This window comes from Ostrea edulis, chromosome 10 (genome assembly GCF_947568905.1).
Source record: "Ostrea edulis chromosome 10, xbOstEdul1.1, whole genome shotgun sequence".
Taxonomy (NCBI): domain Eukaryota; kingdom Metazoa; phylum Mollusca; class Bivalvia; order Ostreida; family Ostreidae; genus Ostrea; species Ostrea edulis.
Genome location: NC_079173.1, coordinates 36,842,464 through 36,869,276, shown reverse-complemented (window position 1 = coordinate 36,869,276; position 26,813 = coordinate 36,842,464). Strand labels below are relative to the sequence as shown.

At 35.5% G+C, this 26,813-nt stretch overlaps 1 protein-coding gene across 3 annotated transcripts in view; it reads right to left on the bottom strand.

Annotated features, from left to right (window-relative positions):
• Positions 1-26,813, bottom strand: part of LOC130050758 (beta-1,4-N-acetylgalactosaminyltransferase bre-4-like) — a 51,064-nt gene that overhangs the window by 10,647 nt on the left and 13,604 nt on the right. For all 3 annotated transcript variants that reach the window (XM_056151209.1, XM_056151210.1, XM_056151208.1), the window contains exons 2-4: positions 5,286-5,449; positions 2,851-3,083; positions 2,548-2,732 (exon numbers count right to left, since the gene is read on the bottom strand). In XM_056151209.1, the coding sequence (XP_056007184.1) occupies positions 2,548-2,732; positions 2,851-3,083; positions 5,286-5,445 (578 nt within the window). In that variant the 5' untranslated portion in view covers positions 5,446-5,449. The remainder of the gene's footprint in view (positions 1-2,547; positions 2,733-2,850; positions 3,084-5,285; positions 5,450-26,813) is intronic.

Sequence of the window (26,813 nt, the reverse complement as noted above, 5' to 3'; positions counted from 1 at the left end):
GTTAACACATGTTACAAGACCAATAAGAGATTCAGATACTGTATTTTTTTCTTTGTTCTAATTAATTGAAAAGCGATAATTTATATGAAAAACAATGAGGATCACAACATTATTTTGGAGTCATTTGAAAAGCATTAAAATAATTTAGATCTTGGCCTTTTGTTTAGTTTTGCATTTCTTCATTATCATGTGACGGGTTGATTAGCCGCCGTAAAGTCTTCGCGGATACATCCTTTTAATATTCTCTAAGGGTGCCAGGCCCTGAAGTGGACACATTTATAGTGCAGTAATTACAAAATCATTTACATATATTATTATTTAGTATTACAGTAATTAATGTCATTTAATATCCCAGTCAATTGGATGGATGAATATAAGCTACCGTACTTAAAGTAAATTTCTAAACTTCACAATATCCTTACAAAAATGTTACAATGCTGAATCGAGTAATTGTTCTACAAAGCCCCTATCTTTGGTCATCACGAAAACATTAACATCTGAGACGACAGGGGATGTTTACTCCTCATTGGCCCTTGATCCCACCTCTGGTGTGTCCAGGGGTCCGTGTTTGCCCAACTATCTATTTTGTATTGCTTGTAGGAGTTATGAGATTGATCACTGTTCGTTATCTTCACCTTTCATGGAGAAACGTCAAACATATTGTACTACAACGTATGCCAGAAGTGGGTGTAAATCAAATGTGGATTCTCCACAATTCTAAAGAACTTTTAGTCAATTTGAAATCACAAAACGTTCTCAAATCAACAAAATCAAAACGTATGACTTTTTCACACTTTACACGACCATTCCTCATGATGATTGATTAATTGCATACTGTTTAACGTCCCTCTGAAGAATCTTTAACTCGGTGAAAGGCTTCAAAATTTAGGCTTATGCTCGGCGTTTATGACCATTGAGCAGGAGGGATCTTTATCGTACCACACCTTCTATGACACTGGGCCTCGGTGTTTTTTTTGGGTCTCACCCGAAGGACCGCCCCATTTAATCGCCTCTGACGACAAGCAAAGGGTATTGAGGACCTATTCTAACCCGGATCCCCACGGGATTCCCCAAGATGAATCAAAGACTAAAAAATTGATATCATAAACAGCTGATTCCTCAACAAATATGAACAAAGGAAATATTCGTATCTAGTGATCAGTCATCCAAACAGTTACTCTGATTTCACCCATAAGCACTCTGAAGTTGAAATTACAAAATACGCTTGAGTCCATCACAATATTTTCGTAGTCTTTGAAAATCCAACAGTCTGTTGGAATTCCCGTGGTAATGAATTGTGCTCCTTTGTTAATTGACCTGTTTTTATATTCTTATGAAGCAGAGATTATTAATAAAAACTACACAAGAAAAAAAAATCTCCTGTGTCCTTCAACTCAATATTTGGACATATCGACATTGTTTTATTTCCTAACAATAATCATTTCATTCTGTCGCTTCGATATATATCCCTGTGAACTAGAGATAAAAGGCACAACAGAATCATCCACACTTGTTTCATGTAGATGTTTTATTGAGGATGTGTGTTGACGGCAAACTAACATCTCAACTTTATAACAATAGGGATGGTTTCAGCTTCTCCATCATAAACGTCATATATTTATGTACGAATATTCCATTACCACCTGCAAATGCTGTTTATATATCCCAACTGATTCGATACGAAAAGCTTGTTCTACGTATGACCAGTTTTTAAATAGAGGCAGGCTACTGACAAACAATTTGATGTTACAAGGTTTTCAACAGTCTCGTTTAAAGTCAGCATTTTGCAAATCCTTTGGTTGTTATAATGATCTGATTTGCCAATGCAACCTATCATTGGATCAAATGCTGTCTGACATGTTTCATACCGATTATTAGGCCGTTCCTGACTCATTGGTATTGACTACGGATTAATCCGTTTAACTGATCAAGATATAGAGTTTCGAATATGACCGGTTGACAGGGGATTCGTACTCTTCCTAGGCACCTGATCCCATCTCTAGTGTGTCCATGGGTCCCTGTGCGTCCACCTGTTTATTTTATATTCCTTATAGGAATTACGAGATTCACCACTCTTTGTTATCTTCACTTTATTTTACTTAGCAATTGGAAACAAATATTGAAAATTAAGTTTTAGTATGCTAGTAGTACTATTATAATTTGTATATCAATACAACAATATCAGAAACCAAGCCTAGCACTTCTCACTTCTTTGATTTGTAAATGTTTATCTTTTCCGAAAAGTTGACAATTTTGGTGCTTGTTGTATCATTTTAAAGTAACTTTGCATATATTTATAGATCCGCCACTGATGAGAACAGAGTGTTGTTAGTTTTTTTTATTGTTTTTTTTTTTTATTATTGTGTTTTTTTGTTTTTTTTGCAACAGATGTAGGCATGTATTAATCGTAAATATCCAAATTTTAATTTAGAAATTTGAATGTATTATGTATTTTTATTTCTTGTTGCATTCAATGGGAGTTTTGTCTTTTCTTTATTTGCCTTTGGAACAAACGTATTTTTTTAAAAAAAAGTTAAAGGCACGAACCTATAATTAAACTTGTCAATTTCCCTTGATAAATGCATGGGACTTCTTGGACATCCGTATGAAATTTTGTCATTTTCCGGAATAAGATCAACATCATGAAAAACAAAACAGGTATGGTCTCCTTTAAGTGCTTCTATATATCCAATGTTATTCAGCTTTCCTTTGTTAAAGGGTTTATTATCAGCCTGAAATAGAATCATCCATGTAAAACAAGAAACTAGAAAAAAAATTGTTCATTCTCTCGCATTCTGTAAGATTTAAAACTTATAGTCACACTAATTGTAATAAGAAAAGATACATTACCTGCTCAATGACATACACTGTGTACATTATTTGTTGACGATAAAGAATCGGATGAAGGTTATTTAACAAGACTCGCAAGTGTTCCTCCCTGTCTCGGAACGGAATTATTATTGCCACATTTTGAATAGCTATACAATATTTAGGCGAGTAATGTCCTCCTGTGTACAGCCATTTGAATTTAGATGACATCTCTTCATAAGAACTTATGGAAAGGTTGGGTTCGATGCTGCCCTCTAAAAAGTCAATTTGATTAATGAAACATTAAACTCGGCTTTTAAAAGAAGAAAGCAAATTATTTCAACAATCTTTCATAGAAATTTGAATGCATTTATTATCTCTGATTTCCTTGAGTTACTTTATTGTCAAATTTGCGAAGTCCAGGCCATTTAAATGTCTGAAACTGTCTTAACTTACTTCTGAAGTTCCTAAATTTAGCCCTAAATTTTCTTAATCTTATCTCTAAAAATTAGCCCTTATATTTTGTCAGAGTGCTGAACAGCCTGTGTAAACAAACATTCAGAATTAAAACCTTCTGTTTTATGTCTAATCATATTTATATATTGAAATATTGTTTATGGTATTGTTGTGTTATACAATGTAATTAATTGATATCTATAATAGATATAGATTCTAAACTTTCTAAACTAGTATGATGTGTGTCCGAGTTCAATAGAAAGTTGATGTTACACGTGTTCGAGAAAACTTTCTACAGAAAATTATCTTAGTAGAAATAGACTGCAATTTTCACGGTAATAAACATTCTACAGAATTTGGATTATATCTGGGGAGTCTTTACTAAGCATTAGTGACAACTTATTATCATAAACAACACATAGAACACTGTTTATGTGAACTTTGATTGGACCTTCTGTAAGTTTGTATTTTGTTGTTGTCATGTTGTACTGTAAATAAATTGTTGAATTTTAAAACTATTTGTGATAGCCGGTAATGAATAGGTAAAAAAAATGAAATATGACAACACGTTGTAAAACGTAAACGCTTTCATTTTCAACAATAAGGGGGTTAATGATAAATTAGTGACTCTGGATGTCTTAAATTTATATTCCAACATAACCAGCACACTTGGACTCCAGGCATTTAATTTCTGGATTGACAAACATAGAGAAATGATTGATAGCCCTTTTACTAAAGAATTTCTATAAGAGGCAACAGCATTAATTTAAAAAACAACACTTTCAATTTTGATGACAAACATTTTTAACAAGTCAAAGGTACTGCTATGGGCACCAAAATGGCCCATACATACGCTACCTTAACGCTCGGATTTTTAGAGGAACTTATGTATGAGCAAATTCACGAAAAATGCAGCGAAGAACTTTGTGAAAATATCAAACGTTACTGGACAAAATATTTAGATGATTGCTTCATTATTTGGAGTAAGAGTGAATAAAGAAAGCCAAGGCGCTTAACAGAGAAGAACATATCAATCCGCCTCCACGAAACCACGCAGATTTCAAAATATATTACCATTTGTAACCACCCATAACCCAAAAAACTTGAATATGACTCCTGTGGTTCATCAACTTTATAATTTCTGAAATCGGATGAAGAAATGACAAATGTCCTCTGAAATTACAAATTCATTAACAGTAAAAGACAACCAAATATTTCCGAATACTATGTCCATCCAACTTTCAAAGAAAATCCGATTTCCAAGTCAACAGATCCAGAGAATACCCGGTGTGGAACTTGTCCATATATAAATGAGGCACAAACTCTCAATTTCAACGGAAAGGAATTCACTGTAAATACGGATATGTCTTGTGGCTCTATGAATTCAATATATGTTATTACATGTAGTGCATATAGACAAATATATATTGGAGAGACAGGAACAACTCTGAGAGCCAGAATCGTGTACATAACAAAGACATTCAAGTACCGGAATACCATATAATAAAACTGATTGAACATTTAGACGTGTGGAATTTTTTTAAAAATGAATGCGCTTACGTTTTACAAATCTCCTAACAGCATGCAACCAGCGCACTAGACCGCTCGTATCCCATTTCCATTCACAACGACCGTGTAGCGTGTGACAGTGTGGCGAGAATTTCATCCTCATCGAAAGCAAGTTTATTGATTTACCTAGATGGTCGAGCGGTCTAGTGCGCTGGTTACATGCTGCTAGGAGATTTGGTTACGCAGGTCGTGAGTTCAACCTCGGGTAGGGGCGGAAGTGTGTATCCAAATAATATGAAATTTTCTGTGCTTAATATTAAATATTTTTTAACTTGGGCAGTTATGTTCATTTAAGAGTTCATTGCTATATCCGTGCTTTATATAAAATATTTCGAATACAATGTGTATCATGTATGATCCTCTTAAATGTACGTTAGATAACTGTATCCCATTTTCATATTCATAATCAAGACATATTACTTTTTATACACTAATGTATAGGTCAAACCTACCAAGCTGTGATGGGATCGAGAGACATATACTTTCCACATTGCTTTCCACATATGTAAATATTATATACAAAATGACACAGGAAATGGACATGCAGTAAGCAACGTCAGAAAGATGTTTCCGGAAACTTCTCCCACGTTGTTTTCTGAGCAATGTGTTCATAATACTGAAATGATGAATAAATATTGTTATAACTCCATATATATCAATATTTCGATTCAATACAGAAGCGTTCTTGCTTGTGCACAAATGGGCCTTGCATGCATAACACATAAGCTAGATGTGGAAAGAATTAAGACAAAATAGAGCCTGTACATTCTAGCTTATTTAGTTATAAGCTCAAGTGAGATTTTGTTATCAAATTGTGACCGCCGTCCATCAGTGTAGACACTGGACCGAAAATACTAGTAACCATCAGAGGAAATTCGGTTGTTGTTTGCAAAAAGACATAATTATGCCTATAGAGCGTGTTTATGTTGCAGAGAACGGCATGATTGGTAATAAATCACTGGATATATGCAAATGTCTGCCGTAATGTAATTTCAGCCTTTGCTTTTCTGTGTGTAAAAGGGAAAGTATAAATTACATAATTTTTGTATTCAAAATATCACACCTCCACGCGTCCACGAAATATGAAATTCTTTCAAGGCTTAAACGTTTTATGTTCACGGATTACACATGAAATATAAATTATTAATAATGCACACAAAACTAGATATGGACATATTACGCAATTGAATTGATATGTTGGAGACGATATTGGTTCTGGTGCTCTTATGTAAACAAGAGTCTTCCATGTAAAATAATTCAAATGTGCTTACGCATGATGATTGATTGTGAATTGAATGTTTCGGCCAACAATTTCAAAAGCAAAGCTTTACAAAAATATTTGATGTTTTGATCTGAACACCCTCGATTAAAGTCAGCATTTCGCTATTTCTATGGTCGTTATAACGATCTAGTTTGCCAATACAACCTATCATTGGGTCACATGCTGTCTGACATGTTTCATACGGATTGTTAGACCGTTCGTGAAACATCAAAATAATAATAAAAGCCCTTATTTATCCAGGATAACACAAATTAGCATATAGCTAGTTTCCATTTTGGTCTTGCATTAAAACATATAGACAAACATAAAATCAACATCTAAAATTAGTCTCTAAATATGAATACGATTTAAAAGAAAAGGGGGAAAACATAGCATAAGACACACCTAATTAGTGATGAAATTATTATCTAAATATGAATACATGACATAAAAGGAAAGAAGAAGAAAATAGCATAAGACACACGCACACACAGTGCCATATCACAACTACATTATTTGGCACACCTGAACAAACAGAGGAAAGCACGATGTTTAAGCGCTACTTCTATTAAAATATTCCATCAAATACACAGCTTTAAAAACGCCAACCGAACCAGAGTTTCGAACATTTTGAGAGAAATTGTTTCAAAGGAATGCAGAAGAGTAGCTGTATGAACGTTTATAATTTTCAGTTTTAGCTCTTGGGAAATATAATAAATTAGAAATATAATCATTCGACCTGGTTTGGCGGCAACTCACATCTCTTGTATATTTAAACACGTTTAGGTAATTTGGCATTTGATTGTTTAAAACTTTGAACAGAAAAGACAACCTTTCTAAACATAAAATAATCCTTAATTGACATCGAGTTCAGACAAGAAAATAAGAAGCCAGCAGAGGTCCTGAAATCTCTAATGTTCAAAAGTTTTCTTGCTGCCCGCTTTTACAGCTTGGAATTTTTTTCCTAAATATAGCTGATTTTGTACGTTACACCAGACAGTATACAGTAGTAAGTAAAATGTGGAAAAGCAATACTATTAAAAATCTTTATAAGTGCATTTGGGACACTGATTTGATGACGGATAACTCCGTTTACCTGATTAGGATATAGGGTCACGGCTGGTGTGACCGGTCGACAGGGGATACTTACTCCTCCAAGGCACCTGATCCCACCTCTGGTGTGTTCGGGGGCCCTTGTTTGCCCAACTATGTATTTTGTATTGCTTATGGGATTTATGAGAATGATCACTGCTCGTTCATTGAAAAAGAAATACTTGAATCTTTTTGTGATTAGAGTTAAAGAAGATGATACCCAGACAACACACACAATTGAGAAATATCTTACTACATGCCTAGGGATTATTCAATGTACCAATATATGATCTCTAGAGATGAAGGTGAAATACAAAATGGACATTTACATGTTATGAATTTTAATATTTGTATCCTAATCTAGATTGTATACTTAAAATACTCATTACTCGCAGACCTGAGAGCAAAATCATTTGGTCTTAGATAACGAGTGTAATAAATGTTTTAGCATTTAGTCTAAATATAATCATCAGGTATATTTTATGTACCTTACGGGTATGTCTTATTGAATGTTTGGTTGTTCTCCATTACAGAAACACATGAGTCTATATATACAGCATGGTAATGTTACAAAGTAGGACAAAATGGTACTAGATTACTGCATGAGGAAAATCGATTCTTTGTGCGCATAAAGAATGTGTGTATTTTACAGATTTTGCATTCAAGATATCGCTATCAAAATGTCTACTAAATATGACAATAATCCACTCCACGGCTTAAACAATTTTGTGTTTCGTGAAAGGCGAAGATAAAGAACAGTTGTAACATAAAATGTACAAAAAATGCACACACTGCTAGGTATGGACAAAGACCCCGCTAGATTTATTCTATCGCATCGACCTGTTAAAAGACACACATACATTAAAAATTTGTCTGATTATGGGTCTGCTGGTAAACAATATCAAGTGTCTTTACGGATGACGTGTGATCACGAATTGACATGTCGACCCAAAACAGATAAGAAAGAAAACCTTGACGTAATTCTGCATTCTTTAGAACTCAAATTATAAAAGAAGTCAATACCTTATTAAAATTTCTGTATGCTCAAACCCAATAACACCAACGGAAAATACTTCTGTCCTTTGTAAATAGACAAAAGAAACAGAAGATATCCTTTTACTACATGGGAAGACATTCAATGTACCTAGAAGTCATCTCTAGATATGAGGGTGAAATAGGTTCCAAAATTTGAAAAATCTTGAAGCATGAGTCTAAATCTTGAAAATCATTTTATGCGTATTCATACAGCAATAGAAATTTGAATATTTTCCTGTTTATATTGTAAAATTTCAGCTTTTAGGGGCTTGTATTCATTATGGGCAACATTTATTCCAATGTTATTCCTTCATCTGTATTGGGGTTGTGTTTTGATAAACAGTGAAATTATTTTCTATTTTTTGTAACTTCTGTAAATGAATTATCAATAATGATTTATTTCTCGTTGTTGCATATGTGTAGATGTGGGGTTTTTTCTACACTGAAATGTGCGAGACCACGTGTGTGTCTTGATAATTCACCACTGGATTTCCCTATACTGTTTAACCGGTTTCTAATGCTCACTCACTTTCCCGCTTTTACCCAGGGCCCTCACTACCGGTGCTACCCTTGGAAATAAAGACATTAGCTGCTAACTTGATACGCAAGAGTTTGTTCTGCGTGTGATGAATTTTTAAATTCAGGCAGGCTATCTGGTACTGACAAACAAATGGATAGTGTAGAGTTTTCAGCACACTTTCGTTTGAAGTTAGCTTTTCGCAAATTCTAGTTTGCCAATGCAACCTATCATTGTACAGTAAAATGTGTCTGACGTGTTTCATACCGATTGTTAGGCCGTTCTTGGTACACTGATTTTGACTACGGACACATGTAACCCTGTACCTGATCAAGATATAGGGCTCACGGTAGGTGTGATCGGTCGACAGGGAATGGTTACTCCCCCTACACCTGATCCCACCTCTGGTATATTCAGAGGTCCGTGCTTGCCCAACACTCTATTTTGTATTGCTTATTGGAGTTATGAGATTGATCACTGTTCGTTATTTTCACCTTTCACGTTGCAGCAATTTAGCTACGATTATCCAAATTCCTAATACTGGGAATATAACGAAGGGTATTTGCCAGAACGTTGTAAGTGCAGTTTTGGCCAAAATTGAGATTTTCAGAAAAATAAGTAGCTAAAATGATGCTCTACATTTCAGTTTAACAATGGCACTTGAACCTTGTAAAACCAACAAGTTATTCATTCATGACCTTATGTCTTAAGTGATTTTGAAATGCAAGAGCGTGTGCCAGAATGTCGTAAGTGAAAATATGATAGAGCCAAAAGGCCGTAAAAGCGACATTTTGGCACAAAACTTTCATGTTAGTTTTATCCCAGTTTTATGAGCCAGAATGTAGCAAGTACACTTACAACATTTAAGAATAACAAGGTATATAGTATAATATGTGTGGAAATTTGAGGTATGTGCACTTACGACCTCCTGGCAGCAGAGTTTTGTGGTAATTGAAATTTGATATCAGAGTCAGAGCAACTCATGTGCAGAATCACCAATTCTTATTAGAGGCTGACATTTTTATTTTATAAACAATGATTAGTGCCAGCAAAATTGAAAACTAATTGGGCGACACGGAAACAATAAATCAATGTTAGAAACGTATGCTGAGGTTAGATTTTTTTCTGAGTAATACATTCGCTGCATTTCAAACATCATCGGTTGCATGCGACATCAAGAAGGCAACTTGTCTGATTACCCTGGAATATAATGCACACAGTCCTGAATAGTAAGTATTATTACTCTTCTGATAATTTTGAAATAACATGGTCAATGCAATATTATGTGTGTAATCTGTTCATATAGCTATAGTTCATTAAGGTTTTCTTTTATACTTTTCAGAACCAAGTGTCCTGCATACTTTTAGTGTATAATGAATTCTCTACATTCTGATGACTGGAATGAAATTTCCAAGTTAATGGATAGTAAGTTTTCTTCTGATGAAAATAATGGGGAGACGACAACAACTGAAACAGGAAATACAAATGCAACTGAAGTAGATGAGTCAAAGCAATTTTCAGATGCTGGTGAATTCTCAGAACATGGTACTAAGACACAAACTGTTTCTGAGTGTGAGGAAGAAAGCAATAAATTAGATTCAACTAATGAAGATATCCAAATTGCAATCAAAAATGGAGCAAATGCATATACACCTTCATCTAAGAAGCATATCTCTGAGGAGGAAAATATAGAATTCCAGAACCAAACTGTTGCAGATAAAACTGAAACAGATACGGAAAAACCTGAGAGAAAAAATGATCAAAATAGTTTCAATAAAAGAAAGAAAACAATTAAAAGTGGGAAGCGAGACCATGTTGTATCTGATTCTGACAGTGATTATGATGTACCGTTAGCTAAAAGAATGAAGGTGAGGGAAAAGATAAGAAAATCTCTTTTCTCATCACATAGAAGTGATGCTATGTTCCACCAGTCAAAACTATCTGACTCAGATAGTGATTATGACCTACCACTAGCAAAGACTTTTACTAAAAAGAATAGAAAACACAGTGAAAAACAACAACTAAATTTACAAGACAGAGAAAGTGGGCTGGGTGATGATTCAGCAAAAGACCCTAACTTTAAATTAGAAAAAGGAGATTTAGATTCATCTGATTCAGAATTTGAATTAAATGTAAGAACACTGAAACCCAAACTGAAAAGGAAACAGGGAGTTATATCAGAAGTACACATTCATGATAATAGAGAAAAGTCTTGGAGAAAAAAGCCAACAAACCTTAGTAGAAAGAAAAGAAATGTCCCAGGAAGACCTGGAAAATCAGTCAACTTCACAAAAAATTCATTACATACTCTTCTTCAAAAGGCAAAGTCCGAAAGTCTTCGCCAACATAAAGCTAAGGAAATTGTACAACGTTACCATGACAAAACGTTAAAAGCATTACTGGTTAGCAATGGGTTTAAGAGAATTGAAATTAAAGGAGATGGAAATTGTTTCTTTGCAGCAGCAAGTCATTATTTAAAAGAAAAGAAGTCAGTATGCGATTTGAGACAAATGACATGCGATCATCTTTTAGAAAATTACAAAGAATATGCAAACTTTCTAACAAATGGAAATAACACCAAAGATGACGCAAAACTAAATTACCAGAAACAAGTTGAAATTTTAAGGGGAAATGGACAGTGGTTAGTGGAACTAGCAGATGTTCTTCCATTGTCAGTTGCAAATATACTTGGACGTGAAATCACAATATTCTCAAGCAATAGGGCAAAACCTGTTTTAAATATTAAACCAACACTTAAAGAAGTTCAGTTCGATGAAAATATCCATTTGGCATTTATATCACTGAGAGGATTTGAACATTACGACGCATGCATTCAACGCACTTGTCAGGGTTCTGAAGAGGAAACAAGTCCCATTAAGAATGTTGAGAGAGATATCACACCACGCAAGCAAGCAAAATTTCGCAGTCCCACGAAAAAGCTGAAAACCAGGAAGAGAAAAGCGAACCCGCATCTCTGGAAAAAGAATATTCGAAAAACCTTAAAACTTGCTTGAGTTCAGGTGGAAAAACGGTAGCAGCAAAATCGGTTAAGGACATAGACTGTTCTAAGTGCAGGTTCAAATGTTCTTTGAAGGTATGTAAAAAGCATAGAGGAGAGATATTTCATTCTTTGTACTCTCTTTCTTCCTATGAACGACAAAAGGATTTTCTGTGTAGTCACATCATACAAAAGAGTCCTGCCAGAATCTCTGTTGATTCAAAATATAGAAAAAAGTGTTCAAGGGAATTTTATTTTGAAATTGAAGGATCTAAAGTTCGAGTTTGCAAATCTTTTTTTTTCTTCTGAAAACACTCGATCTAGGAGAAAGAGTTGTGGAATCTGCAATGAGAGGCAAAAATTGCCGGCATGTTCAAGGAAAAAGATAAACGAGGAAGACATTCCCCACACAACAAAACACCGAAAGAAACCATTCAGTTTGTGAGGCAACACATTGAATCATTCCCAGTTGTGGAGGCCAACTACACTAGAAAGGATACAACACGACAATTTCTTGGTTGCGACTTAAATATAAGCAAAATGTATTCACTCTACAAGGAACAATGCAAATCATTGAAAACAAAATGTTTCTCCCATGCCAAGTACAGAAATATTTTCAATAGTGAGTACAATCTATCGTTTCATGTTCCAAAAAAAGATAAATGCCAAACATGCAATGCGTATCAACAAGCGCGTGAAGCAGACACTATTTCCAATCAACAGCAACAACTATTTGATATACATATTCAACGTAAAATTCGTGCCAGAGCAGAAAAGGAATTAGACAAACAATTCTCTAAGGAAAAAGAAAGTTATCATACGGCTACCTTTGATATGGAAACGGTTTTACAAGTTCCATATTCCCTTGTAAGTCAGGTTTATTACAAAAAAGATTATGCTGTTACAATTTGTCTGTATACAGCTTAAAAGATGGTAATGCCAGTTGTTTTCTATGGAACGAAACAGAAGGGAAAAGAGGGTCCTGTGAAATAGCAACTTGTTTACAGCTTTACCTCAAGTCTCTATCGTCACAAATATCTCACGTATGTCTTTATTCGGATTCTTGCGGAGGCCAAAATTGAAACAGGTTTATGAGCATTGCACTTTTGGATGCTGTACGTACAATTCCTAATATTTCAGTTGTTGATCAAACATTTCTTGAATCTGGTCATTCGCAAATGGAATGCGATTCTATACATTCTGCTGTTGAACGAGCAAAGAAGAGTACGTCTGTTTTCTTACCATCACAGTGGGACACAGTGATAAGAATGGCTAGACGTAAAAAGCCATATACTGTTATTCCTTTGAAATTCTCAGATTTTCTCAATTTCAAGCCAATCACACAGCAGTTCTTGCCGTCAAATCCAGTGGCCACGAATGGTATGAAAGTTCAGTGGTTGAAAATAAAATGGTTTCAGTACAGGAAATGAGATACTACATCAATTTACTTCAAATACGATTTTGATGAAGACGAATTTCACCAAATCAAGCTTAAACAAACTTCAAAACGCGGAGGATCATTTGCCATCAATCAAAACATTCCTTATTGCTACACAGAAAAAATAGCAATTTCTGAAATGAAGAAAAAAGATATTTTGTCGTTGTGTTCAGAGGGCATAATACCAACAGATTGTCACGGTTTTTACGAATCGTTACCATCAAACTGTAGTTATAAAGATATTCTTCCGGTGCCAGACCAAACAGAAAATGATAAAGACTCCGATATTGAATGATTTGGTGACTTGACAAAGAACAGTTGAATGTAAATTTGTGAAACAATGTGTATGTGGCCCTTATACTGCATGGTTATATTCCATTTTGGCATTCATGATTTTTTCAATGAATTATTTTGAATTATTTTTAATATGCCAAATAGGCATAAGTGCGTTTAACATCATTCATATACGATACTGTAAGGCTAAAGTTGGTGTGCCAAAACATATCAAGTGCACATACAACAATCTAGCACAGCATTTATACTTGAATGTGTGTTATGCCAGTAGGACGTAAATGATTAAAATGACCAAAACTGGCCTTTATGATGCATATCTAGAAATGATTTTTCTTACATATATGTAATCAATCATATCCAATGTTATATGTGTTAAGGTTGTGTACACGTGTTACAGTTTAAAAAATACAGGTTATCAAAACCTTTAAATGCATTTTTCTCAAAAACTCAAAATATGCACTTACGACGTTCTGGCAAATACCCCTCGATATGTACCAGTGTTTGGTAGTTATTCATGATAGCTTAAATCATATGTAATTCTAATATTCATTGCCATATTTGGAAAGTTTTTCTGATAATTTTATTTCAGTTTTCATGTAATAGTTTTGATAAAATGTATAGCCCTCAGACTAACTGGGCTCTATCATCTGCTTACAATTGGCGCCCACGTTTAAAAGAAACTAGAAAACCAAGCACTGAGGATTCATTGCAGAATTCCCTTGATTAAATTCCCGGCCGGTGAGGAGGACGAAAGCTAATGCCATACCAAAGATATATCAATGATGGTATACCAGTGAAGTTGATGTCTCTATTTGCAGTGTGGTTCAAGTGTGTTTTCCAGGGCACGGTTGTGAATTGAGTTGGACAGTTGATTCAGTGGTTTGGTTGGTTTTTGTTGAGTTTAAAGTTGGTCAAGGATGTCGATAAATACTTCTATTGCTGATCAAATCAAAATGTCCCAAGAATTCCACAATTTTTAGGGGATGGCCCATCTCAGAAAGGGGATATTTCCAATAAAGAGTGGCGTTATGAGGTACAGTGCCTGCTTGGTGACCCTGATATTAGAAAAATTATTGATACAAAGTATCCGACACTCGTTAAGGGGAACAGCAAAAACAATGCTGATACCGCTCGGTGAGAGAGCTAATGTTTAGAAAATGCTCTCAAAATTAGACATTTTGTTCGGTACAATTTCGACTAATGTCATGACCACGCAAGAATTTTTCAGTACATATCAAGTACCTGGTGAGCATGTAACTTTATTTGGTTGTAGGTTGGAAACAATGTTACAAAATGCTATTTTATTTGTTATAGGGATCAAGCATCCAAAAATAATTTAATCAAACACAAGTTTTGGACTTCTTGAAGTTCAGAAAAATGAAAAGGGCAAATCAGACACAAATATGATTATATCAAGAATCATGATAAGTTTTTGCTTGAAATAAGGCGTGTGGAGAAGGATATTTCTATTAGCAGTCAGACAGAGAAGCCTGTACATCAGCACTGGATGTCAACAGGGGATGGTGACTAGGAAACAAAGCAGAGCAAAAGAATGGATGAATTAGAACAGAAACTTGATGGTAAGATTAAAGACAAGTTCAACAAAATATTAGAGACACTAGACAAAACTATGTCAGGTACCCAGAAGTTCTCAGAGAATGGTCAAGGAAGAGGTGGTTACAAAGGTAGGGGATATAAGAAAGGTTACAAACAGTAAAAAGAAACATTTCATGACAATAAGGGTAAATGTCAATGACAGGAGACCAGAAACAATTCTGGTAACCCAAAAGAGTAGAGGTCTCTGATGGGAACCGACCAGGGACCACAGATTTTACACAGACCAAAACGTTAAATTGTAAATTGATAGTTGAGTCAAATGAAGGCATTGTTGAGGTTCAAATTTCTTATTGACAGTGGATCAATGGTATCTACACTGTCTATGTCATGTTATAATTGTTTGCAAAACAACCTGAATTGAAAGAGGTGTCAAACTAAGGTTTACAGGTGACTATTACAGATGTTTCAATACTAGAATACAGAGGATATATTGAATGTACTTTGTTGGTTCCACGTATGAATTCAGAGATATTTGTCCCTGTATTGATAATACAAGACAAAGTTCAACAAAAACTGCCGTGTAATCATTGATACCACTGTACTTAGAATTTGTAGAGAGTTCTTAAGTGATTGTACTTGTACTTATCAGATGCCCAATGCTCGAAAAATAGCTTTAGACGGTATGAGGTGTACAAAAACATTTATTGTTGAACCAAATGAATTGTTGTTATTAAGGGGCATGCAAAGGTGTACCTAGAGAGGATGATCTGACAATGGTGACTGACAATTCTGATCATGATGTTACATGTAAGTCCATAGTTTGTCCTAGAGTAGTTAAGTTGTCTGCACTTACTACCAAGTCCACAGTGCAGGTTAAGATATGCAATCTATCTGCCAAACCCATATCGATCAAGCATGGCACTGTCCTCTGTGATATCCAAGAGGTTAAGATTGTAAATATTGATACAGTAACTGCACTACACTCCAAGAATGAAATGAGTGACCCCATTGAACAAGGAGTCAAGGTTGATTCTATTGAGTTGAGTACAGAACAGATTGAATGATTGATTGGTTATTGTTTTACGCCTTTTTTGGCAATATGTCAGCCATTTTACGGCGGGGAATGTATGAAGAAGTTATACAACATATAAAGGGAATTTTAGATGCAGGAGTGATAAGAGAATCGAACAGTAACTATTCCTCCAATGTATTACTTTGTTGGCAGTTAGATGCGTCATTGAGACTTTGTTTTGACATGTGATTTTTTAATTATAAAAATCGGAAAGATTGCTATATGCTACCACGATTCGATGACGTGATCGATCCGTTATACGGTATGAAGTTTTTCAGCAAATTCGGCATGATATCGGCGTACTAGCAAGTTGAAATAGACGCAAAAGACAAGCATAAGACTGAATTTTCGGTAGGTAACTTGGGTTTTTATGAATGTAACAGACTGAGCTTTGGTCTCAATAATACTCCAGCAACATTCCAGAGGCTCATTGAAAAGTACATGGGGGATATGCATTTGAAGGAAAGGAAATGTCTTATTTGTCTGGACGATGTTTTGATTTGTTCAAATACTCAATGCAAACTACAAATTGCCATTTATAGTAAATACAGACGCTAGCAATAAAGGATTACGGACAGTACTGTATCAATTCCAGCAGAGAAAGAAAAGGGTAATTGCTTATGTCAGTAGAGGGGCGAAAAGAATTATCCTGTTCATAAATTAGAGATTTTAGCACTAATGTGGTCCGTTTGTGACAAGTTTCATGCATATCTTTATGAGACTCGATTCCAAGTAGTCACGGATTTGATTTGATTTGATTTTGCTGTTTTCCGCCACACTTAACAATTTTTCAGTTATCTGGTGGCGCCCAGTTTTTATTGGCGGACGAGAGAACCCAGATACAATGTACCTGTGAAGAGACCACCGACCTTCCGAAAAATAAACTGTGAAACTTTCACACTTACCGACGCGAGCAGGATTCGAACTCACGCCGACCAGAGGTGAGAGGCGGTGTGATTTTGAGAGCGATGCTCTAACCACTCAACCAAACAAGTAGTCACGGACAACAATCCACTTACATATGTGCTCTATATAGCCAAGTTGGAAGTTTCCATCTCGTATAGGTCTGGACAGATGCATGGAGATGTGGAATAGAGAGAGAGAGAGGGGGGGGGGCTGTTCAGTGTAGTCAAGTAGACTGGCAAGTTGAGTAACAAAATGATAAAACCATTAGTAGCGTTATTGGGCTGAAGAACGAGGGGTTTAGACCAAATAAGTGGAACAAGAAGCGGGAATCATCAGAAGTACAGATATATTTTAGAGAGTGGAGAAAGTTACAGTTGAAGGAGTTTTGTATAGAATTACACTGATAGATGGGGAAAAGAGGAACGATCTTGTAGACCCCCAGATGTATATAGGCAAGTAGCATTTTTATGTATCCATGGGGATACAGGTCACCCAGGAAAAGAGAAAACTCTGTGGCTTACAAATCAGGGATATTTCTGGACTTCTTTAGAGGAAGACGTCAATGAGAGAATTGAAAAATGCCCTCAATGCATCAGATGCAAGACACCTGTCAAGCTGAATTCTGATAACTGAATTCTTTCCTATTGAAAGTACACAACGAATGGAATTGGTGTGTATAGACTTTCTGAGTCTTGAGAGATCCAAGGGTGGATTTGAGAATATTTTGATTATAACTAACAATTTCACTAGATGTTCTCAAGCTATTCCCTGCAAGAATCAGACAGCTATGATAAACTCTAAAGCCCTCTATAAAAAGTTTTTACATTATGGGTTTCCAGAAAAATTGCATAGTGACCAAGGTAGAAACTTTGAGTCCAGAGTCTCAAAAGAGCTGTGTAAGACGGTAGGCATCAATAAAACGAGTACATCCTATGGGAAATGGGTCCACCGAACGTTTCAACAAAACTCTAATAGAGATGCTGAGTACTTTAGAAAAGGACCAGAAAGCAGACTGGAAATCCTATGTTGTTCGGTTGGTTCAAGCATACATTGCTACAAAGACTCAAATGGATATGCACCGCAATATTTGATGTTTGAATGGAACCCCAGACTGCTAGTAGACTGTTTTTAGAATAGGATTCTGGAAATGAGGGATACCAAACCCACAATGCCTATGCCAATAAATTATAGAATCGTTTAGAGACATAAGATTGATTCAGCAGAGTCAAAGAAAATTGCGAACAAAAACAAGGTCAAATATGATGCCAGGGTTAAAGATGTTAAGTTAGAGGTAGGAGATATGGTTTTGGTGAAGAATGTTGGGTTGAATGGTAAAATCAAACTAACATATAGATGGGATGAGGGGGTTTATGTAGTTTTGTAGCAAATACTAGGATTGCCTGTATTCAAAGTAAAAGGTGAGACTGGAGGCAGAATACGAACTTTACTTAGAAATATGTCATTGTCATATTCTGGTTTTAAAGGTGGATATGATAGAGGTTCCAGCAAAGAAGAAAACGAAAATAGAGAGGAATCAGGAGTATATAAGCGATCCACTATGACGCTTTCCAGTCCTCTTCACCTTCATCATTGGATTCGGGGGAGAGATGAAAGAATCGCCATATGAAGAAAGATTCAGTCTAAAGTGTCAAAGACTGATTTTTTTAAAATAACGACAATGTTACTGATAATTCACACGTGCTTATGAATGAATCTCTAGTGATTGATAATGGTAGATCACTGGGATAGGATCCTTTATCTGGAATTGATTACTGTGCAGGACCAGAAGAGGCAACAGAAGATACGTCAGGAAATCAAACAGAACCAACGCAGATTAAACAACCTCAGTCTGGGTACAGAAGGTCTGCAAGATTGCAAAAAGCCACCGGATCGTTATGGCAAATGGGTGGAAGGGTGTGAATAATGAATATTTTGTGAAGTAATGACATGATGCCAGAAACTAGGACTTGTTTATATAGAGTCACACCTTTCGAAAAACGAATGTTATACATGGAACATTGTCAATTGTGCTTTCATGGTTATTTCGGATTTGCATGAACAATTACCTACCAATTCGTGAAACGCTCTGGAGGTTTTAATCATATTTGTGGATATCTAAGTCTCCACAACCGGCTTGACCAGTTATAATGAAATTATGGTCTCTTTGGCCAGGTTCAACACCTTTACTTGGTCTTCGTCCATGTTTATGATTAACGATATTCTCTTTAATTACTTTTTTTTTCGTGAAACCAATTGTTGATGGTATTTGCATGAAAGACCTCGTCTTGGGATAAATACGAGTTGACTATGACAATATATTTTCATCTATTTACTTCGTAGAAAGATTTTCAATTTGTATCTTAAAATGTGGTAAATTAATTACTTTATAGGAGAACTAAACTTTCAGTAAATGATGCATATAGCCATACTTTAAAAGTTTCTTTTTTTTTTTTTTTTACATCATTCAACATGATAAACAGAATATCAAGAAAATAATTTTTCTAAATAAAGGGTTCAACTTTGTATATATGTGAATCGACAGAGCAGTACATATAGAATGTGAGTGTGATTAATTCTACGCAATGAGTAGTGTACATAAAGTCCCATAGAATATTAATTAACCAGATATTATGTAAACTTATTTCTCCATTGTGAATCTAAAAACAATAAAATCATTTAATCTATATATTTAGCAAAGGAAAACTAAACTGACATTGTATTCACTACATGTAGCGATTTTCTACTTTCTATTGTTACACACGCGGTCCACCTGCTTTATCCGCCGACGTTTGCATGTTGCTTATTATGAACTTATTTGCAGCCCACAAGAAAATGTGTGTCAAAAATGTGTATTAAAAACCCTAAAATTCTTTTGCGTGTTGTTTCATTTTCAAACATGTCAAATTTTCTTGAAAACAACACATTTTTTCTTATTTTTTCCCCAATCGATATTTACAACTGAAACTTTGAACTGCATGACTGGTTGTTTCCATACTAAAATGATTAAAATGGATTTACTGTCGAACTCAAAAGTTTTATCATTAAAGTGGACAATGAATGCAGCCACTCTAACATTGAATGTAACGATTCACGATATTCTCGGTTCGCTTCAATCTTATGCTAACACAAATCAGTTGACGCTACGATCATTGCATCTTCGCTAGCCAAGGGTTTACGATCCGCAGCCTTCTCTACAAACCCTTGGCAGATTTAGTGCGATTTCCGTAGCCTCAACTTTCAGCATATGATTGGACACAGGGAAAGTCCACTGCTCAATCAGATAACGTGTTACATTAGATCACGTGCAAAACAAAGGAATTTAAATACCTACAACTGTCACTCGGCCGTGTATCCATTATATATCCAAACCAATGATGCCACGTGCGCAGTTCAGATTCGTATCTGCGTAAAGAAGTGCATTTTATATATTACAGTACCATACCATAAGTTTGATATCAAACATCTCTTGTAATTCGTTGTTTTATGTTCTATCTATCCCAGATTTAGACAGTTGCGTCAGAGCTACTTTCCTCAATTTGGAATTCACCTTACACACGTGGGGTTATTTTTAAACGTAGACTCAACGCCTACATATATTTCATGGGTTCACACATGTTTATTTTCTAAATAATATTCTCATTAATTTCTTTTTCAAGTATACAATTAAGAGATAGTTAAATCTATTATTAATATTTTGAATGATTTGCACACCACATTGCGTTCCTCTCTGAGCGCAGCCATTTCTAAACAACGAGCGCAGCCATTTCCAAACAACATTTAAACAGTAACTGAAACACGCATTTTCATTGGATAAGCATGATGTAATCCAAACAGGGTTGTTTTCACCATCCGCTAGAGGGTGCCACTCAAAGCTACGAAAATCGCACTAAATCTGCAAAGGGTTTGTAGAGAAGCGGAACATATCGTAAACCCTTGGCTAGCGAAGATACGATCATTGCGGATCGTTTGATTTCCCGATTGTGAACACGTGTGTACATGTATAAAATGTATCTTTGCATTTGAAAGATCCACACAACTGCTATAGAATACGCAGAAACCGCAATTTCAAACACGCTGACATTTATCTAGGCCCATGCTAGAGTGTGGATTTTCAGTCCGCGGGGCCCATGTTTTTTTACCTGTACTATATCTTATGAACGATGATATTCTGTCTGCGTGTAGGAATTTTCGAATAGTGTGAAATATCGCTGTTGACATTAGATTGTATCTCTAGTGATATTTTGGTCATTCTTCAATTTACACATTCACTTGACCGACGGTAGAAAGGTCAATTTTACCGAAATTATGTATTTAAATGCGTAATATGTAAACTTGCTGCTAGCACTGAACATTACATCTGCATCTGTTAGTAAAAAGTGATAAGGCCCACATCACTTTGAGCCGAGTGATTGCATAAAGGAGTTGATAAAATCAATTCCCGAAAATGGGGAAGTAAAAAATATCAAAAATGAAAGAGAATGGATAAATAAACAGGAAGAAGTTGTACTTTTTCAAGATTCATACTGTTCGTTTTAAGCTTCCAGTACCTGTATACATATATCTCATTCACGTGGTGCATATCGCTAGTTTGATGTAGCACTTCCGGTCCGAACTAATTTTGAGATCGTCCCCGATTAATCATTCCTAGTTTGCTTTCATGTTTATTTATTGGATACAAGGGCAAAGAAACGTAAAATGTTTTGTTTTTTAAATAAAAATAAAGTATAAACAATTTATTAATTTGATTAATTAGTTTATCATTCAACTCTATTCGAAATATGATAAGATGTATGAATCTGAAAGCGATAGATTTTAATTTAGGCCTAAACAAGTACCAGAAAAGACTGTGTACAGTTACGGGAGACTGACACCCACGGATATAATGCAAGTCACATTTCATAGAAATGTACACACCTTAAATAGATATTCCGAAATTGCGATCAGAAAGGTGAACAATGAGAGATGTCAACAATTATTGTCAACAAGGAACCAGTCCGGCCTGGAGGGCCATACATAAAGGGCCCAACAGCTCGACCAGCTGCAGGAAGGAAGTATTCAACAGGCCACCCTCTCTTCTCTTCACCCATTCCAAACATTAACCAATATGAACATATTTGCCATGTATATTCATCAAAGTTTCTCGCAGGAAATTGAAGTCCTATTCCTTCTCCCCTCCAATATCCAAGAAAGCACGTGAAAATTGAATTTAAAAACATTAGTCCAATAACAAACATTTTGTTCACTACAATCTCTGTTTTATCTCAATCAAAGTAATATCAGTCCACTGTCATTGATACGATTTCAAAAACTTGCAACCAAAACTTTTCCAAGTACATGTACATACGTCAATGGTGTTACGTCAACAAAATAAGTACACGGTACAGTTTTTAAATAAATATGATGGTACGTTGCTTGTTGGCGTGAGAGCGCGAAGGCGTGTTGCTTGTTGGCGTGACGGCGTGTTGTGACTAACGCACAGTCACGCTTTTGCAAATGGCCCTATCCGGACACCATACCCGGGGCCTTCTGAAATACAAACAATATACACAAAGCGATACGTACTGCAATCAAAGATAACCACCCACGGTTGACCCGGGATGGTCAATTCTGAACTTGTTGATTGATGTTGCATTTTGTGTTGATGTTGCATTTTGTGTGGGTTTGCCCATATGAATTGTTATTGAATGGCATCCCACAAATTCTTGCTTCATGTCACGGCCAATACATGTACTCGCCAAATAAAGTTTAAACTGGTTTTGCTTGTCTTCTTCGCAGTATGAATAAAGATAGATTCCGTAATTATATGCAGTGTATAACAAAGTGGTATTTCAGACAAGTATGGAGGTCTTAGGTATATAATAGTTAAGTGTAGTGCACGAAGGAACAAAAGAAGGGGGGTTCGAAAATACATACATATATTTTCACATACATACATGTATACAGAACACTTATCTGAAAATATCGACGGCTAATTATTGTAGCGGACAGTATAAGAAGGAACTTATGCTGCCTCGCTAGAGAGCTAGCTTTTCTAGTGATGCGGTAGAGTCTCTCTCTTGATCATGCAAGTTAACCAACGGCGAGTGTGATCAGCACTTGGCTGGGTGACCGCTACACGTTACATTATGAATTTGTCCACATTTCTTCTAAAAACGGTAAGAGATGGTGATGCTTTTATATCTAATGGTAGTTCATTTCATGCCTGAATATTGAAGTTGGTTTTTTAACAAGATTATTCGATGTTTTGGTCAACGAAAATTATTATCTAATTCGGAACGCAGGGAATGAGTATGGGGGAATAACAAATCCCATACATATTAAGAGCTCATACCATAAAACGTTTTGTACAATAGAATACACTTATGTAATGTAATTAATTCAAATCTAATCTTGTAGCTTTTAAACAAGGGATTTGCTGGCTGTGATTGCTTTAAATACACATTATTTGTAAAGAGTATTCGATTATGATATTTCTGTAATTGTATTGAAATGATTTTGTGTGTGTCAATAACTTTTTAAAAATTCAAAATCATTTTTATTAACAAGGTATATTGAACTATTTTTTTCTGTATAAGAATTGAGAAAACGTCATCAGACACAGATCCAAGACACAACGTTAAATCTTGCACTCGCAAAACATGCAAAATTTGCTACTTCATATCACAAAACATATACGTAGTCTGGCACTCTATTTCTGTATATGAAAAAATCTTTCAGTTTATGATACAAGCACCAAAATTTGCATGCAGAGTCTCCTAGTACCCAGGTTTCAAAAAGCACGTTAGCCAACCGAAACTTCTAAAATGGCTGCTATTTTCCAATATGGCGGAGAAAAGCTTATTATTTCTACATTTTCTAATGATTAGCTTCATGAGCTTTAGGGTAGCATCACTACATTGTTACTAACCGATGCATTCATAACTGTTTCATGATTCTTTTCACTTAAAGCAAAAACACTCTTAATTTTAATGGGCAAGCATGTTGTTTTTACTGTTTAAATGAGTGGAAGTCAAAGCACAACCAGGACACATTGCCCAGATAGCAAGACAACGTCGGGCCAACGTTGGCCCATTTTTTTTTTACAACGTTGGGCCACTGTTGGTAGTCCTATGTCCCACGGTCATTTTGCTCATCGACCCAACGTTGGTCCAACATGTTGGCATACTGTTGGGCCAATGTAAGTATAATTGTAAGCCAACTTACAGCCAATATTGGTAGTTGGTTGTTTTGGTTGGCCCAATGTTGGCCCCTTGTTGAAATGATGGCATTATTGTTGGGCCAACGTAGATAATATTGTAAGCCAACTAACAGCCGACGAATAGACTGGTTGGTTATAGGTTGGCCCAATGTTGGCCCTTAATTGTTTGAAAGGGTGGGTCGGATATTGGCGGTTATTGATCTAAAGCTTCTTTTTTGTTGGTCAATATTGTTGGCTATACTAGTAACTTACATTTATCAAACCAAATTGAATGAATACTTGTTGAAAATACAATTGTAAATTATACTTTAATATATTGACTTTTCTCATGATTGTTTGAAAAAAGTACAATGCACATTTTGACCTGCATTCATTATTAATGCATACATTTAGAAAGAAAACATTACAAATGATTCGCTGTAAAATGATTTTTTATATGAATTAAATTGTCAAAAGTTACAACATAGGTTTGAAATAGAGAATGGTAGACATTTCTGAAAAATAATGATTTAAAAGTTTTTAATCCTGGCTCACTTCCTCACTGTCACTCTGTTGCCTTTTCCGCTCGTTCTTTTTCCTCCCTTTGTCGCCTCCCTCATCTCGATCTTTGGCGATTTCATTGTCAGTTACACCACTACATATTTTTTTATCCTGACAGCCTCTGATTAAAAATACAAATACTTTGGTAACTGGTACAGAATCCAACATATGGATCATATGATTAGGTCTTTTAAAGACAATAACGTATATTACAGGTGCATATCGATCGATATACCTTAGTATCTTTATCAAAAAACATGATCATGTATACAATAAACAGTAGGAGACAAGCTGAGAGAAAGATGTTCAATGCTCTGTAACTTACTTACAGTGTATTATGTCTCTTAATTCTAGATTTGACAGCCCTCTGTTTGTTCCTTTCCCACTCCAATTCCATTGAGCACTAAGGTTGTCGCCATCAAAAAGGGCAGTAATCTTCGAACACATGTTTGAACATTAGCGCTTCTGATGCATATAAGTTTTCCAAGCTTTAAATCACAAAGGTATATTTATAATAGTTAACTGAAAGACCGTTAGATACATGTAGAAAATAATAAATGTATAAGCAGTATTTATTATAAATGTACAAAACAATTGAAAACAGCAGAGCAACAACCAAATAATACAGGCACCTAGCATTAGGAGGGGAGTTACTTATATTTACATTAACTTCCAAGTGCCATTGATCATAAACATGATAAGAATGGGCACAATTTATACAGTAAATTTTAAATATATTAAAGATGATTATAAAAATATTCATACTTACATCTCTTTTAAGAAGCAGCTGCATGTAACAGTTGAATAATTCAAAATTTTAAACTCCCACTTCTCACTTGCTCTGCATATTGAGTTGATCAATTGAATTTGACGGCTCATCCCACAGCTTGGTGTTTTAATCGCTGTGACTCCCCAGTTTTAGCAACTCGCCTGACCTTTGTTTCAATGTAATTATAAAACTGGTTGGGTTTTACGTTCATATCCTGTCCCGGGGAACTTATATTATTATAAGAAAACTTTTATCCAGTCTTCTAAAGCAACACTCATGAATTAAGTCATACATGCAAGATTGAATTAAAAGTTTGAGCTTAGGATTTTAAAACTAAATAAATAATCATACACCCGCTTAAATTCAAAGAATAGAACAAACAAAACTTACTGATGTGTTGTTCTTAACAACAAATATAAATGGATGCAGTCATCCAATTACATGCAATCAGCATGGACAAAGAATGTCCTCTAACTATTTCATAACCTGTCTCTTAAATTCAGCATTCTTTAATGATATGCAATCAAATATCTTGCAACACATATCAAGATAGAAAGTTTACAAACGTGGAACCAACGTTGGCCTAACGTAATGCTCCCCAGCTTGTATTTAGTTCGCAGTACAACTGTTGGGCCAACATTGGACCAATGTAATCACCCCAACTTGAAACACGATATATAAAAGAACCATGCTAACATCGGGCCAACACTGGGCCAACGTACTATTACCAGCTTAATTAAACATCTTTGTTGAGGATGCATTACAAACGTTGAACTAACATTGGGCCAACTTCAGAATCCCAACATCTTGGAAAATAAAGCAAATAAGAGTTGATTTACGTTGGACCAGCGTTGGGCCAACATAGAAATTTCATCATGGTTGAAAAGATTGGCATGGTAACATTGGCCCAATGTTGTCCCAACGTTGTCTACCCCACGCTCACCATACAACCATTTACCGATGTTGGCCCAACGTAGTCATGCTATCTGGGTGGTGACACCACTGCTGTGTAACTCAGTACGGGGCTCAGTGTCATCTAATATGTAATAAATGCGTATCAGTGTCCCAAATGCTATCAAGCAAGCCCCTTTAACTATATATCGTATAAAGTTATACAGTTAAATGTGAGATAGCCGCACTTGAATTGACAGGATGTGCCAGGGCGGGAGAGCCGAGCCAAGGATAATGGGGCTATAAATATCCGGATGGTGTATAGATCGCACGGGATTTAAATGACACTGGATGAACGATCGGGCGAGAGGTAGAGGAACAAAAATTAGGTCGATTCTAGTTGTATCCAATA